Here is a 17,978-nt window from a genome sequence, read left to right as displayed (position 1 = left end):
TGTTCAATTGTTTAAAAAAACCAATATTCAGGGAAGTTGTAGGGTTTTGTAGATCATTTTATTCTGTTATAATTTTATATATATATATATATATATATATATATATATATATATATATATATATATATATATATATATATATATATATATATATATACATATATATATATATATATATATATATATATATATATATATATATATACTATATATATATATATATATAATATATATATAGATATATATATAATATATATATATATATATATATATATATATATATATATATATATATATATATATATATATATATATATATTTAATCACTAACATTTTGGAATTTGTTCAATTGTTTTTGAACCAATATTCGGGGAAGTTGTAGGGTTTTGTAGATCATTTTATTCTGTTATAATTTTCTACAGATATTTTTCTTTTCCTTCAATTATTCTAGTGGTACCTGTTTACTTACATCTTATTTTTGAGAAACATCTAATGAAAATGTCAGCAAATGCCGCATGAAAGTTGGGTATTGTTCTTAAGTCCTCATATACTTATATGAGTGATTAAATCAGTGCAACATTTTTAGGTAATTTGTCCTTCCTTTACTAGGATACTGTTCTCCGGGAGATGTCTGCTTCTGCCAGAGATTTATATCTTTTAGAGTGGTTCGAGGTGGAAGGTTTCTTTGGCAGCTATGCCTTGGACTATAGACGGATGGTCTCTTGTTTGTCACTTTTTCATAAGTTGTATTTTGACATATCTTTCACATTCTCAGTTGATCCCTGATCCCCTGTTGCTGCTGAGAGGGCAACCAGATTCGCTGAACAGCAGCATCAATGTGCATAAATGTACCTCGCCTTCGAACTTTTCAGTTCCAGGGGACCTTTATTCCTCACGCCTTTGACTGTGGAACAGCCTCTTTACTGAGGATGTGTTGCAAACGGAACTTCAAAAGTTCAAGTGAATGTAATGCATTACTACCCTTATGCAATACATCTTGTATTTAATACTTTGTTTACATTTTTATTTATTTATTGTTAGTACATCTGTTTTCTAATAACTGATCTCCTCTTTCTGTATTTCCTACTACCTTCTGTTATTTCACCTCGAATGAACACCATTTTCTTAGTATGCTTGAATTTCAAGTTAGTTACCCTGTGGGCTTGTTTCATATGGATAGTGTTCATCTTCTGAATAATAATAATAATAATAATAATAATAATAATAATAACAACAACATTGTCTATATTCATTAATCTCATGGTAACGGTTATTATATTGTTATTATTATTCTCATATATCATAAATCATCAATACCATGATTATCAGATTTACATTACATCCGACTCATTTTATATTTTATGATATCCAGTCTTCAAAGGACAGAAAAGGAACATTAAACGCAAAATAGTAATTTACTCTCTCTCTCTCTCTCTCTCTCTCTCTCTCTCTCTCTCTCTCTCTCTCTCTCTCTCTCTCTCTCTCTCTCTCTCTCTCTCTCACTAAAGACTAAAGCCATAATTTGATGAAGAAAATTATAATACAGATGAATTTCAACATTTATTTTTACAAAAATCTTTTGCTGTAGATAAAAAAACAAAATCAGAAAATGTATAAACACATAAGACTCAATATGATTGGAAGAAGCTTTTATGACATAAGTTGAATGAAATCAAACAATGTGAATAACAAATGGTTATGAATCTGAATATTTAATAAGCTGAACATAATAATCTTGACAAAACTTTTACGACAGAATTCTAGTAATTCAGAAGTGTGTGGTATTCTCTGAAACAAGGAGCGACACATAGTCCTACATTGCAGTCTTTACACATGAAATATGTCTGCTGGCCTTTCTTGGGCCTACAGGATGTATGCGAGCACACACGACATCTTAGTCTAGGTCGCAGTTGTTTTTCTGTTGAGGGAACTGGATCAGGAAAGTGTCTTTCTGTTAGCCGCCTTGGCTGCGTTATTACGGTGCGGGTAATTATCTTGTTAGGTGCTGGAGGGTACCTTTCAATCAACTGCAGAACGACTGACTTAGAAAACTGTAAATATGACCCTTTCTTGCCAGTAACAAATCCATGCAAGTGATGACAGTTTACTATAGTATCATATCAAGCAGACGGAAAAATAGTTTTATGTACCATCTCGTGGTTTTACGGATACACTTCACAGAACTAATAAGCATGTCGTTCTTGTCCACAATCCGCATTTTCTTATTATAGTCAACAACGCATGCAGGTTTTGCACAAATTCCCCTGGTCGACACCTTTTTCACAGTCTACCATTATATTTTCATGTACTGAAGATAACATATACACTGTCCTGTTATCCTGCCATTTTAAACCTAATATTCCATTGCAGTTTTGAGACGAAATCTCAGATTTGTTCACATCAGGAAATTTAGGCATAAATTTCCTATTTTCCGGACTGTTCCACATGCTCCTGTTTCGTTGTCGCCCAAATACTTGAGCAGTTTTGGGCTGCAATACCAATTATCGAAATACAGGATGTGATGTTTTCCGAGATGCGAGGCCATAAATGTTTTTACCACAGAACCAGATACCCCTAGATCCTCATCTACCAATATCTCTGTATCTTTTCCAGTATAGATTATAAAATCGACAATATAATCCGTTTTGGCATCACAAAGTTCAAATATTTTCACTCCAAATCGACTTCTTTTATCTGGAATGTACTGCTTGAAACTTAGCCTTCCCTTCCATAACATTAAACTTTCATCTATGCATAAATCCTGGAAAGGTTGAAATTTTTCCCGGAATTTTCTACGCACACTGTCGAGCACGGGTTTAATTTTTTTAGTTTATTATCTGGGCTTGTTTCCTGTGAATTATCAACGAAATGTAGAACCCGTAGAATTTGAAGAAATCTGTCCCTTGCCATCAGCCTTCTCACTCCTTTTGTCTCGAATGTCTCAAGCGCAGTCCAGTAATCTACGATGCGATGTTTACTTATATGCGACATGATCATAATCACACAAAAAGGAACCGTATCATTTCCTCCACAGTAACCTGAGCAAATTTTCGCAAATACTTTGGCACTGCATCTCCTAGCGTATCAACAAGGAATCTCTGATAACGGTTTGTCTCTTCAGCAATCAGCCCCATAAATTCGTTGTCGAAAAATTCAAAAAAATAGTCTACTTCCCTTTGAATTTTCATTCACATTACATTTCGACGTAATGCCACTGCCACTGCTGTCAAATATGAAATCTCTGGGCTGAAATTGCTGGCAGCCCACTCCCACTCATCACCTGGGTCACTTCGCTGTCTCCGCCTTCTTTTGACACCTTGGCTTTCATTTGTAGGTGGCAGATTTTCGTCATTTTCACTGTCGGTTGATATTTCATCACTGTCTCTTGTACCAGGACCATAATTATCCATTTCATTTCCTTCTAAACCGATTCATTTTCATATCCAGAAAATGAGTCGAGAAGGTCTATAAAATAGTTATCCTCGTCGAGAGCTCTTCTCTCGATCTGCCGGCGGTCAACTCGAGGATGTCGTACCCTTGACCCGTCCTCCTGTGACATCTTGATGAAGACTAATGAATTTTAGGGAAACACGTGAATTTATATGAATTCACTGTATGGCAACTGACAGACTGTTACCATATCAAGAAAAAGAGGCCAGTATTTCAGTCATCAGTCCTTCACATAAAAGGAAATTACCGGTGCTCGTATACGACACAACAGTGTTCCGAGCCAGTTTATTAAATGCGTCGTATACGTTACAACCGAAATCAAAGGGTTAAGATTCAAGGCAGAAATTGGTGGTGGAACCCCTGAGAGACATTTAAGCAGCACCAGTATCGTTGTAGTAGCCGCAAACCCCAAGTTGCCCAGATTCAATGAGTAGACCAATAACATGGACTCTTTCATTGAAAGAGAGGGAGCCAGGGCGGTCTATAGGGATAAGCGGGTGTCAAAATATATAGGGGGATTATTTTTAATATATTTAGTTCTCCTAGCAGTGTTTCTGTGTTGCACTTTGAATAGAAGAAATCTTTAATTTTCTGTGATGTTCAGAGGCTTTCATTTGATATATGCTAATTTCATGCATGCATCTAGTTCTGAAGAAAAATTTGTTTAGTAAGATGTCAGTGGAATTTTTTTATGTTTATGTTTAAAAGAATGTCAACATGATTAAATTTTTCCTTAGTGGTTTTGAATACTCTTCCTCTTGAAGATATTTCCAGGTTGGCTGAGTGGACCAAGATTACATAGCATCTACTGCGTGTGTGTATGTATAATTGCCAGAACTTCTGAGAGCTGGATGCAACCATATACAGGTATATACTAGCCAGAGAGAGGACAAGAACGCAGACGGCAAGGCAAGTCTGACGTCCCCAGTCATCTCGTGTAGATAGAAAGAAGAATACATGGTTACACAACTTTTATGCTGTTCTATATTTTCTTTACCAATGTTTTTCCAGTATGACCAATATAAAAGCTTTCACGTAATTTACTTGGACTCTGGTAAACACATCCTTTAATATTGTCGGAAGAGTTCTTCATAAGTACGTGTTTCATCGTTCTATTGTTCTTGAAAACGACATGAATTCCAACTCTTAAGTAGATAGGGAATATCTTTGAAATTATTATTATGTGTTATAGAAAAAGCTGTTTTTTTTGGTGCTAGTTTCTTTAGTGTTAACAAATTTTTTTGTCCCTTTTAATGCACTGTCTAATAAGGTGTATGAATTTTCATCACTTTACAGATTATTGGTTTATTCTAAATACTCACGTTTATTCAAAATTACCAATGTTCCAGATTTGTCCGCTTTCGTCATGTGCATATATATATATATACTGTATATATATATATATGTATATATATATAATATATATATATATATATATATATATATATATATATATATATATATATATATATATATATATATATATATATATATATCTTTTAGACATTTGGGGTATCTGGCTTTTTCAGATTTCCATAATCAATTCACTTGATTGTGCTCACATCTTCACTGGCAGTGTCACTGTACTTTTCCAATCCGGTTATGATTTCCACACCATTCGATATCCCGTAGGGGATAGTGCCATCAGTGCACCTCACGCGGTGCACTGTAGGCATTACCTAAGGTTCTTTGCAGCGTGCCTTCTGCCTCTAGCTGCAACCCCTTTCGTTCCTTTTACTGTACCTCCTTTCATATTCTCTTTCTTCCATCTTACTTTCTACCCACTCCTAACAATTGATTCGTAGTACAATTACGAGATTTTCCTCCTTTCAAACTTTTACTGTCAGTTTCGGTTTCAGCGCTGAATGACTTCATAGTTCCCAGTGCTTGGCCTTTGGCATAAATCCTATATTCAATTCAATTCAGTTCAATTCAATTCACACCATTCGATACACAAGATGACAAAGCAAAATTAAACCCGTAGCCTAAGGCGCTCGTCATATTTCTATCAAGATGTCTGTTCGGTAAGTTAACGACATGATTGGCGTTGATAGTCCACGGGATACTTTGGATCAGCAGTTTCATGTTATTTCCATGTTTCTGTTCAAGCCTCTGATGCCCTTTTCTTATTTTCCAGTAACAGAATTCTCGTAGGGGATCTTTCCACTCGGGTAATATTGAGGCTTCGAAATGGCTTCTTCTCGCAGATTCTTCAAATAACTTTTTGTTTTCCATTATTTTGATAGTAATGTGCTCTTTTCTAGAATGCATCATTGGATGTCATCGATGGGCCGATCTTCTCATTTCAACAAGGATTTAAACATTAATGATCTTGGAATCACTTGTTCTTCCCGAGATTTACAAAGCAAGCGCTGGTTCTCTTTGGCTGCATGGGTTCGGACGAGGGCGGCTGCAAATTCTATAACGACATATTCCAAGATGGGAAAGAGAAAACAGAAAGATCACAGATTACAAGTAAATCTAGGCTAGTGGTTTTGACGTGACTTCATTATTCTCAAGGGTACCAATTGACGATCTGCTGGAGTTTTTAGGGGATGTGTGCAAATTCTATAACGACATATTCCAAGACGGGAAAGAGAACTCAGAAAGATCACAGATTACTGGTGAATCTAGGCTAGTGGGTTTTGACGTGACTTCATTATTCTCAAGGGTACCTATTGACGATCCCGAGAACAGACAGCTGGATATACCATTTTCCAAGCACACGCTAAGAGAATTCATTAAAATTTGTTGTAAAAGAATGTAAATTTGAAAGCAACGGGGAATTTTACTCTCAAAATTTTGGTTTGGCAATGGGTAACCCTTTATCTCCGGTGTTAAGTAATTTGTATATTGAATTTTTCAAAACTAAATTATTAAACAGAATCGTTCCTCTGAATGTAACATGGTTCAGGTTATTTACATGACAGTATCTATATGACCAGGTAACGAAAATGTAAATAACTTCTTTATTAATTAATGAATAAGTGCCATCAATAAAACTCACCATGGAAATGGGAAAGGATGGTTGCTTTTGCTCTTTGGATTGTCTGATGCATAGACTGTAGTAATGGGTTTAAATACAATGTGTACAGAAAACCCACAAATATTTCTGCCTATGTTAATTTTTATTCTGATAACAACAATACAGTCAAGAAATCAGTCTTTATATCCATGCTCTGAGAGCTCAAAGTACACTGACGCCTAAAAGCACCTGAGAAAAATCAACATCAAAGAAGAATTTGGGTGATCCCCTTACCAAGATCATCTGCGCAGAGAGGACCCAAGAACTACTGTAAGTTGGGACTATGCCTGCTGTAAAAGTGCCGTTGATATAGACAGTACCTTACTTGTCATTTATACCAAATAATGGTTTTAATATTGAAAAATTTGCAAGTTCCTGTTTGCCAGATATTTTGAAATGTTAATTTTTAGTTTACTTATTCTATTACTAATACTCATTACTTGGATATTATACTCATCATTATTTGCTACGTAGTTTTAAGTTCAGCTGTAAACTGTCCATGTCTGACGTTTAATCAAATCCTTTTGTTACAGCTCTGTATTCTCTTTATCATCTTATTCTTGTGTGATTACATGTCATTTCATGTACTTGAATATTTGCATGTACTTAATTAGAATATTTCCTTTGTATTGTGAAAGCAAAATATCTTTATATTTTTTTATAATTTTTCTTCTTTACTCAAGTTATAACAAAACTGTTCAGCAAGGAGAGGTGGTAAAATATTAGGTTAAAATATGATTCTCAGTTTTGTCTATTTTGTCTCGTTCATTTTTTTATAATTTACCGCCGGGCATCAGCGCCCTCTATGTTGATAGTCGTTTGCCAGAATGTTGTGAAGAAAAAACTGAAAACTTGCAACATTTACTCTACGGCCTACTGCTCAACATATAGTGGCATTAGAAATATATATAGATTTGTGCAGCTAATTTACTTTTATTTGCAGATCTGTTGAAAGAAGAAATTGAAAACGGGAAAGGATTTATAAAAGATTTATAGTATCACAGAGACAATAAAACGAGCAAGGAGCCATTTCAACGGAAAATCCCGCTTACTACTACTACTACTACTAACACTGCTCTAACAGCTACGAAGTTACGATTAATTCAACTTAGTTGGAATATAAAGCTCTAAGAAAGAAAATGTGTTGTTCTTTGACTCCGACTCTGAAAGACAGACAGACTAGAATCGACGAAAGTCACTCGAATTTACAAAGAAATCACACTAACACTTAATCGCTTTAAAAAAAACACTGACCTTTCAATGATTCCCATCAGCTCCAACATGTAATGGTAAGTGTTTTGCACTTCATTCTCACAGCCTCCAGTCGGTAATTCCTTGAAAATCTGCATCATTAATCTCCCAGCCCTTCCATACAAAAACTAAAACAGTGAAAATTCAGTGCTCAATTGAGGCGCCTCTAGATATGGAAACAACCCTTGGGGGGTGAGTAGCCTAGGGCCGTCAGTGCACCCCAATTGGTGCACTGTAGACATTACTTAAGGGTTTTTGCAGAATCCCTTCGGCCCCTAGATGCAACCACTTTCATTCCTTTCGCTGTAGGGTACCTCCATTCACATTATCTTTCTTCCATGCGACTGTCCACCTTCTCCAACAATTGTTTCATAGTGCAGCTGCGAGGTTTTCTTCCTGTTACACCTTTCAAACTCCTTACTGTCAATTTCCCTTTCAGGGCTGAATGACCTCATGTGGCCTTTGGCCTAAATCCTGTATTCTATATGATAGGCAAACAAGTTTGCAAGATACGTGTCCTAATCCTTCGCTCTCTCCTCGACTTTCTCGTCTTCCTTTGCCGTGAGAAGCTTCTCTCTGTCTCAGCTGTTAAGGGCCAAGTCCTTCGCCTGAAAGGCATCGATCTTTCTTGTGGGAGCTCTCTATGGTGATCAGAAGCTTTGAACAGTCTTGCCCTCCCAGGGAACTGAGGCCCTTGAGTGGGATGTGACTCTGGTTCTATGAAGCCTGACTCGTTCGCCCTACGAGCCTTTATGAGAGTCATCAGACAGGGATCTGACCCTTAACACTTTGTTCTTACTTCCCCTGGCATCGGCGAAAAGAGTTGGCGAACTTCATGGGCTGTCCTTCAATGTTAAACGATCAAGGGGATGGGGATCTGTCATGCTCGAATTTGCACTGGAATTCGTAGCAAAGACGCAGAATCTGTCGGTCCCTGATGAGAGGTTCGAGTCCTTCACTATCCCCTTCCTAGATGACTTAGTTGGTAGTGATTCAGACATTGACTTAGTTGGTAGTGATCCAGACAAGCTGCTACTGTGTCCAGTTAGGTTGCTGCGGTACTATCTTAAGAGGACTCGACCCCTCAGGCCTGAGCGTCGATGTCTCTCGGTTAGTACTGGCTTGACCAAGAAAGAGGTGTCAAAGAACACCATTTGTTTCTGGCATCGTGAGACGATCAAATGGTCATACTCTGCGTCTGACAAGGTGGACAGGAGTACGTACTGGGCAAGAGCTCACGAGGTTAGGGGCATTGGTCCATCCCTCGTATTCAGGAAGAACCTGTTGGTTCCACAGGTGCTAAGGGTGGGAGTATGGTTGCGACAGACCACATTCACCTCCTACCTTCAGGACATTGCCCACAGGTCCTTGGACACTTTTTCCTTGGGTCCTGTTGTGGCTGCTCAACAAGTTGTGTAGCTCATCCAGTTGCAAAAGAGTGTGTGTGAGTGACTGGCTTTCTCCCTTTTCTTTTTTATACCCTTCCTCTCCTGTGGGCAGAGGGACAGTTGGCGAACCGTCACATGCTGGACAAGTGTGCGATGCAGGTGAGTTAGATAACTAAGTACCCTGTCTATAAGTAGATTATGTAGGTTTATAGATGCAAGTCCTCCCCCTCACTCTAGCAAGGGGAGAGAGGGCTGACAATAAAACAAACTTGTTGGTTTTATTAGCCCTCTATTGTCTCCAACACTGTGGGTTCATCCTAGCCCTTTTCGAAGCAATGACAAACTCATTAATTCAAAGGCCCAGAAGTCTGACAGTCGAACATCCCATATGCTCGACAGGCATGGGATTCCTTCCTCTGCTTTACATGACCAGGAAGGAGATCCAGGTGAGTGGAAGTACCAGTCAGTTCAGAGATTTACTCAGAATCCTCCCACCAAGAAGTAGGTCTCCATATGTAACGACCGAAGGTTTGTATTTGTGTAGGAACAAACAACAAATTTTTAAAGTAATTTGTATTTTTCATAACAAACAAACCTGAGGGTCTTCAATAGATGTTCCACCTCAAGCCACCCCTCATACTGCTACGTGGGCCGAAAGGCAAAGTGAATGCATGCCGACTGGGTTGGCGGGACCCCACCCTATCATTGGTAGTTAACCACCTTGTTAAAAGTTAAACGGCTGTTCCAGCTCGCGTTCACAAGCAATATCCATATGTAAGGACTTTCAGGTTTGTATGTTAGGCAAAATACACATTTTTTTTTTAAATTTATTGTTTTTAAAGGAAAACTATACTGAATGTGTATGGAATTCCTTTTGCAATAATAGCCAAAGATCATTTTTTCTGACATTACTGTTCAGTTTAGGTTGTAAATTTTTAAGTTCTGTTTGTTTACGATGTGCTTCATCTACAGTAAAACTGGATCGCTTTCATCTTTCAAGTTTCTTTTAAATTGTTTTCATCATCATGTATGCGATATGCAGTAAATGAGAATCTTGATTTGTTTCTCCAAGTTTCCTTGAGTTCACCCAGTCTTGGTGTATAAATAAATAAAATAATATATATATATATATATATATATATATATATATATATATATATATATATATATATATATATATATATATATATATATATATATATATATATATATATATATATATTTTATATATATATATGTATGTGTGTGTGTGCATGTGTGCCATTTACTAATGTAGTTATCATGATAACCTAAAATACCAAAAAACTGTAGTTAACACCAATTAATTTGATCCTATGTCACCCAGGCCTACAGCTCTGTGGTAAATGTCGAGCCATATGGAAAGCGAAGACGGAATGTTAGTTACGGTTCTGCATGTTCCTTGGTAAGTACAGTAATTGTTTATCAAAGTGACGGTTTTAAGACTTAAATAAACTTGTGTTTGTAAAAAACCTATGAATGACTTTTCTTGGATACTTTTTACTAGAGTTCCCTTTAAATCTCAGGCATTAGTAGTTTATTTCTTATTGTCGTCTTACCTTTGGAAATTGCAACGGTAGCTGTTTACAAAGCTATTGTCATAAAAAGTAGAATCTTGAAGAATTTTTTAATCTGCTCCCACCCTATATGGTTAACACTGCTTGCATTACTTGTAGCTGAAGCTAAAAAATTTTCCCAATTCATTAGGATTTTCTACATAATATAAAACTTGTCTTGCCTGTGCAGTAGGGTCTCGAGTTATTTGTGGTATATTGTAATAGATATTTTCACTTTACACAGATTTTTCTTAATTTTTGCCTTTTTATTATCACAGAATGCTACAGTAACTATTGAATTAAATTAAGACTAAAGTATGCATTTCTTAGAAAAATGCCAAATTAAAAACAATTTTGTATTTTTCCTAACATACGAACCTACGCTTTCATATATGGAGTATTCACTTGTGCATTGCTATACTCGGCTGTTTTAGACTCGTCTTTACAAAAACAAAATCCTAACATTACCTGGAACCACCTAGGTTGACCCAAACTGTCCTCCATTCGTCCATTGTATGAACCAGTCTGTGCACAGCCCTACACCAGCCTCCCAGAAGAAGTGGGAGATCAGGCTATGTGGGGTGGTAAGAGGAGGGTAACTTTATCTATATGAAAGGGCAAGTTCATGTTTGGAAAAATACAAATTTCTTTTTAATTTGTTATTTGTTTTGACACGTATACTACCCTACGCTTTCATATTATATGGAGCCTCACGTACAGGTGGGAGGCCGATCTCTCCCGTAAACGTGAAGTGCCTTGTTTCTCATACCGCCCAGACCTGTAAGGAATCAGTTTGTGAATAGCACTCACTTTTGATATGAAAACCAGACGGCAAAGATTCTCCCTCTCGATGGAGCTGATTTAGAGCTCTACTTCTTTAAACGCCTTGTTGTGCTGTCACTATTGGACCCGAGGTGAATGCACCCAAGGACTTGTGTGCTATATCCTTTAGGTAGAAAGAGGTGAAGGTCGTCTGGTGCTTCCAAACCCCGGCATGAAGGACCTTTCCCACTGAACAGTTTTTCTTGAACACTACCGACTGATCTATTCCTCTAATGTCATGTGTCTTGACCCTGGTTGTGGGGAGGTCCTCGTTTCCTTCTAAACGATATGCTCTCCCTATTACCTCTCTTAACCAGAAGGAGATGGTATTCTTTGATATCTCCCTCTTTTCTCATCCTGTACTTATGAACAACCTACGGCAGGCTTGCCTTTAGGGGGCTCTCCGTTTTAGGTAGGCTCTCAAAGTCCTGACTGGACACTAGTGCCGAGACAGCAACAGCTATGACCAGTGAGAGGAATGGTAGTAGGTTATAGCATTCCACATGTAGCAGCAGAGTAACTAAAAGAAGTCAACAAAGGGATCTCCCTAGCCAAGTGATAGACATCAGTGAACACTGATGCAGACTACAGGACCAACTTTTAAGTTCAAAGTTATTAATGACCTATTACACCATGTTTTCCAGAGAAAGCTGACTGGAGAAGTGCAGTAAATACTAGTACTGGAGATGTATCATGCCGAGATGATGAAGCCACCCCATAAGTCCATTGTTAGTGTTCATCTTGGAACTAAGACCACTTTCAACTTTATAATCATTAGTTTCCTTTGGCCAGGAGGGGCTACAGATGCCACCAAATTGTGCAGACCATGCAACGTTTGCCAGAAGATTGCACCTAAGGACCATACCAGCAAAATACCACTAGGGAAGATGCCATTAAAGGAGAAGCCATTGAAGAAAATAGCAGTAAACCTGATTGCCAGTATTGGTTAGGGGCAACACATGCTAAGCATGGTGGATTTTATTATAAGGTACCCAAAGGATCTGGTCCTCCCTAAAATAGCAACAAGGAATGTAGAGGGGGTGCTATTTGAAGTTTTCAGCAGAGTAAGACTTCTTAAGAAAATGCTCAGTAACTGAGGTACCCAGTTTACCACTGAAATGATAAAGGGTGTCAGTTGCCTGGTGAGTACAAAGCAGCTGTTTATTTTGCCATGTAATGTGGGAAATGACAGACTGTGTGAGAGCTTTAGTGGTGTGCTGAAGTCTATGCTGAAGGTGTGCCAGGAGAGACTAAAGGATTGGGACCAGTGTCTACCAGTGATCTTGTTTGCATTTTGAGAAGCACTGCAGTCCAGCACCAGAATTGCACCACTTGCATAATGTACAGAAGAACATTGAGAGGACCAGTGCAGATTCTCAAGGAACTGTGGACCAAAGGCTGCAAGGATGCAGTGTGCAACACCTATCAGAACATTTTTAAGCTCAGATATCATGTTGGGGAGAACTGTCAACTAGCAAGAGAGCTATTTGTAACAAAGGGATGCCAAGATGCATCACTTTGGCAAGAAGACCCAAGAGCTCATGGTGGGACCAAAAGTATTAATGTTGTTACCAACAGAGGCAAACAAGCTGATGCTGCATTTGAGAGGGCCACATAGAGTCAAGAAAGTGGTTAATCACACTGACTACAAGGTTAATATCAGAGGAAAATAAAGACTCTTCATGTGAACATGGTGACTGGTTACAATGAGAAGGGAGTGAATGAAGCAGCAGCAGCCGTCTTTGAAGAAAAGAGATGTCTGAATGCAAATGTCAATGAGGAGGAAGCCAATGAGGACCAAGTAATTCCAGATGAGGGCTGATTGGATCTTTGACCACAGAAGAAAGAGGTGTACCAAGAGGTCAACATTAGCAGTGACCTAACAAACAGCAGAAGAAGCAGGTATTAAAGTTGCTCAAGGAATACCAAAACATCTTAACCAATAATGCAGGAAGGACTTTGTTGGGAGAAAACTGCATTGAAGTGGTGACAGAGCAGCAAGTCCGATCCTTTACCATATGCTGCTAGGGAGATGATTAAAAAAAGGAGTCACTGAAAGGTAAACTTCTGCATACTGTTCACCAGTAGTGATGGTGAGGAAGAAGGATGGTTACCATAGACTAAAGACTATAACCAATTTTGATGATGTACTGATGGCAAATAATGACAGATTTTCACCAAGAGTTAATGGCAGATCCCAGTAGAAGCAGCTTCAAATGAGAAGAAAGCTTTCACAGTTTCAAGGGGATGTTACCAGTTCAAGAGGAGGCCATTTGGATTAATGAAATCATCAGCAGCTTTCAGTAGCTTGATGCAGAGGATGCTACCTGAAGCCAAGAACAGGGACCAATAGGTACACTGGCGTAAGAGGTTGCTGATGATATATTTCCAGTTACTTATGCCAGTAGGAAACTTAAGAAGAATGAGTGCAACTACTGCACCATTAAAAAGTAATTGCTCGCAGTAATATGTGCAGTTAATAGATTTTATCTGTGCCCATATGGGATGGATTTCATAATACAGACAGATCATAAGCCAGTTACACACATCCAGCCATGCAAGGCTGAAAATCCAAGGATCATGAGGTGGTCCAATGTGCTCCAGAGCTACAAGTTTCGAGTGAAGAGCATTCCAGGAAAGTTCAATGTTGGCAGATTGAATTGATAGAAAATAAATCATGAGATCATTTTACTTGTGGAAGTGTGCTGTCAAAGTGTAACTTATGCAACAAATTATTTATTATTTCATATGGTATAGTTTCCCAAGCACCGTTTCTCTGTTGCAGTTTCAAGAACAGATAAAATTTTTAATCTTTTATGATGTTTGAGAACCTTGATTTCATGTATGTTAATTTCGTACTTATGTTTAATTTTGACTAAGTAATTGTTTAGTAAGAGATCAGTGAAATTTTTGTATGTTTTATTTAGGTTTAAAAGCTTGTTGATATGATTTTCTGGGAGATTTAAGTAATCAGTTCATTCAAGATATTTCCAGGAGGGCTGGATTGACCAAGATTACATAATGTCTCCTCAGTGAGAATGAGTGTATGTGTACAGTTTATGCCAGAATTTTTCAGAGCTAGAGGCAATTGTATATGTAGTATCTAGAGGGAAAGAGTACAAGGACAGAGGGCCAGGAAAGTTTCATATTCCCTGTCATCTCAGGCAGATAGAAAGAAGAATAAAGTGTTTTCAGTTCAACACAATTTACATTAGCATTTCAGTAAAGAGAGTAGCCACATACAAGTAGAAAGGCCCCCTTGAATATGACAGCCAAAGGTAATTACATCATTATTAAGTTTGAATAAATTTTATAATTTTTATGTTTATAAAGCCACTGGTCCCCTTCACTTGAGAACCCCATTTCATGCAGTGTGACAAACTGCTTCCTCAAGATTGATGGACATACCCTTTCATCTTCCCCATAAGCTGTCACTGTTCTCCTAGCCTGGCTGACAATTGTAAAACTCATATGAAATGCTATCCCCATTTTTATGAGGAATTTTGATGAACTACAACTTTCTTTTCTTAGCAAACACACCAATGCTGACATGCATAGCAAATGGTACCCCATGGTTTTCAGCATCTAGATCAGAGTTCTTACCTTATAGGTGGCCAGCTGTTGTGCTGTAAGAGTATGGCAATGAAAGGTTAGACTTTGATGCACCAAGCTGAAGTTGGAATTTGAGATCTGCATCATGTTTGATCATGTGTACAAATTATACAAATTGAAGCAGTGTGTAGAACTGCCTGCTCAGTGCATCCTTCAAGAAATGTACTGCTGCTGTGAGGCTTATATTAAGCTGAAGCACATATCATTGTAACACCCAAGCAGCCTTGGCCAGATGCACTGTGTCAACATGTTTCTTGTTTGTGCCAAGATTGACCCAACATCACAGACAAGTAGGATATCTCTTCTTTGGCAAGGAGCTTGAACATCAGTTTGTGACCAGATCAGCAAATCTGAGAATGAATGTTTCAGTGTCTTGAAGCTTTCATATGAGCAATCTAAGCGACTAGTTAAGAGAAAGCAACTGGGTATGCATCTTTGCTTAGATGAAGCTCTTGTGGTTTGTCATGCATTTCAGTAGGTTATCTTTCAATGGTACAGGTGTGCTAGGCATTGAAGTGATGCAAAATTCTTATGGCTCGGCATCTCCATCACTATGTTTGTCAAGATATTTTCCACTGATAGGATCTTTGCACAATAATTCAGTGTTTTTTATCCACTTTCAGTGTCATTGCATGTCTTATGTCTTCTTCCAAAACTCCCTCAATACTTGTAAAATATTTTGTTGCTTTGGAGTCTTTGACCATTCATCAATCTCACTATTGTTATTCTTGTAGCAACGTGTTTGGAAGGATTTGGATCTGAAGAATTCAGTTTTTCCTTCTTAATCTTGTTGACAATGATTAAACTTTGCCCATTTGGCAAAGGATGACTTTTAGATAGATTTTGTGTCCATAACTATTTTTTATCATTAGGGTCAATGATTTACCCTTTTACCAAGGTAGATTTTGTGTCCATAACTATTTTTTATCATTAGGGTCAATGATTTACCCTTTTACCACACTAATGAGTGTGTTCTTATGTGGGATAAAAATTGGGTCATTCATCCAGTACCATTAGTCCCACTTGATATGTACACCATCCTGACAACTAAAACCTTGTTATCCTTGGCTCAGCTTGGCTCTCCCATACTGATCCATCCAGTCACTTCAGATGTGGCTCTATAATTGATTTGGGTTAGTTAAACTATAATTGGAACACTAAGATGTTACAGTATGACCTGTATTTTCTTAGGGGAAACTGTACCTTATGCTGGATTTCACAGCACTGCTTTTGCCATTGTGCTCTGGTAATGACTGACAGTCATTTCATCAGATACAGAGACCCTCTGCATGCAACCCTCAGCTAGTTCATCTTGGAAACAAATGTGGTGTACCAGGATTGCCGTTATTGTGTATTCATCCATATGTACCCCTGTATCCCATATTAGTAGCTGCTGATATGTACAATGTTACAAGCCAGCAAACCTTGCTCTCTCTCAAAAAAAAAATCAGACATAAATAAGACACACATCTGACAGTATGAAAAATAGAATAAATCATCTTAGTAGGCTTAAAAAAATATACATGCTGATTCTAAGAAAATTTAAATTGACCGCCTGCATCAATTTTTAAAAGCATAACTGGCAGCTAGCTTGGATTTCCTAATGGTCAATCAGTCAGATTTGACAAGAAGCGCCTAAGATGTGCTACTGCCAAATATCATGCTTGTTTCACAGTTTGCACAATTTTTCCATTATCCACTATGCTACAAAAATAACATGAGTTACTGACATTACCTGGAATGCATCATGAAATCCAACCACTTTCTCTTCCCTGATGATTGGTGAACTTATTCCTAAACTAAGAATCATCCCAACAGGGAACACTGAGACTATTTTTGTAGTTCTCATCTGTAATAGAAAACATACAGAACAATTACTAGAAAGCACTGCAGAAGTACATTCACCTAGGCTCTTCCAACTGCAATATGTTCCTACATGTCTTACACTTTTCTATCACACTTACCATGTATTATACAGAGTGACTATAATTTCATGGTCATTTACTTAGGAACATTGCCTTCATTTTGATATGTGACACATATTCAGATATCAGAATTAATACACTCTCAACATCACACTATCATCTCAAGCACAGTCCAACTAATTATAACAGCTTTCTGTCCTTTTACTTCTTAAAGACTCCTCTGTCTCCTTCATCTTCATTTCTATGGTTAGCACTAGTTTCATTAGCCTCTGAGTCATTCAACTCTGCATCAATTACTTTACGGTTTGAACGCTACTTGTAACTTCATCATTTCCGCATGAAATGCAATGTTTGATGATTAACACAGGATGTATAACTCACTAAAACTAATATTTCCACTGATTTGCACATTCAGACTCACTGAAATACGAATAAACTGATATCATGTACACCATATAAGGCTTTCTATACACCATCCATCTTTAAATAAAGAGAAATACATACCTGTTCAAATAATCGTATATCGTAACTATTGTCATCATCAGCAAAATAGAGGACCCCCTCTCGTGCATTTTCTCTAAGCCAACGGAGTCCCTCTCTCCTGTAATATGGGCAGATACCTTACCATAAAGTAAGAGAATAAATGTTTTCTTTAACTCATGATAAATTAGAAGCTTTGGAATACAAAATTAATTAAAAATAAATTGCAAACCAAAATATTGCATAGAATCAGAACAAGTAGTGGAGTGGGCTTTAGTGCATGAAGGTTAACCCTTCTAAAACTCAGTGATAGTTAATCAATCCAGAGCATTTTTGCCTTTGTATCCTGATCTACATTTTAAAGGTATGATTTTGAATGTCAGTGACTCTTCAGATTTTAGGTGTAACTTTTGACATGAACTTGGCTTTTAAGAAGTGGGTATGTAATATT

At 37.5% G+C, this 17,978-nt stretch overlaps 1 protein-coding gene and 1 long non-coding RNA gene across 2 annotated transcripts in view; one reads left to right on the top strand and one right to left on the bottom strand.

Annotated features, from left to right (window-relative positions):
• LOC136852493 (galactosylgalactosylxylosylprotein 3-beta-glucuronosyltransferase S-like) overlaps positions 1–17,978 on the bottom strand; it is a 54,273-nt gene that overhangs the window by 16,799 nt on the left and 19,496 nt on the right. The window contains exons 5-6 of the mRNA XM_067127160.1: positions 17,552–17,648; positions 16,858–16,971 (exon numbers count right to left, since the gene is read on the bottom strand). Coding sequence (XP_066983261.1) covers positions 16,858–16,971; positions 17,552–17,648 — 211 coding nt within the window. The remainder of the gene's footprint in view (positions 1–16,857; positions 16,972–17,551; positions 17,649–17,978) is intronic.
• LOC136852494 (uncharacterized) overlaps positions 7,529–17,978 on the top strand; it is a 52,991-nt gene continuing 42,541 nt past the window's right edge. Inside the window, exons 1-2 of the long non-coding RNA XR_010857165.1 lie at positions 7,529–7,764; positions 10,460–10,537. This is a non-coding gene — a long non-coding RNA (uncharacterized lncRNA). The remainder of the gene's footprint in view (positions 7,765–10,459; positions 10,538–17,978) is intronic.

Source organism: Macrobrachium rosenbergii, chromosome 25 (genome assembly GCF_040412425.1).
Source record: "Macrobrachium rosenbergii isolate ZJJX-2024 chromosome 25, ASM4041242v1, whole genome shotgun sequence".
Taxonomy (NCBI): Eukaryota; Metazoa; Arthropoda; class Malacostraca; order Decapoda; family Palaemonidae; genus Macrobrachium; species Macrobrachium rosenbergii.
The sequence above is the reverse complement of the archived record's forward strand: the minus strand, read 5'-3'. Positions and strand labels throughout refer to the sequence as shown.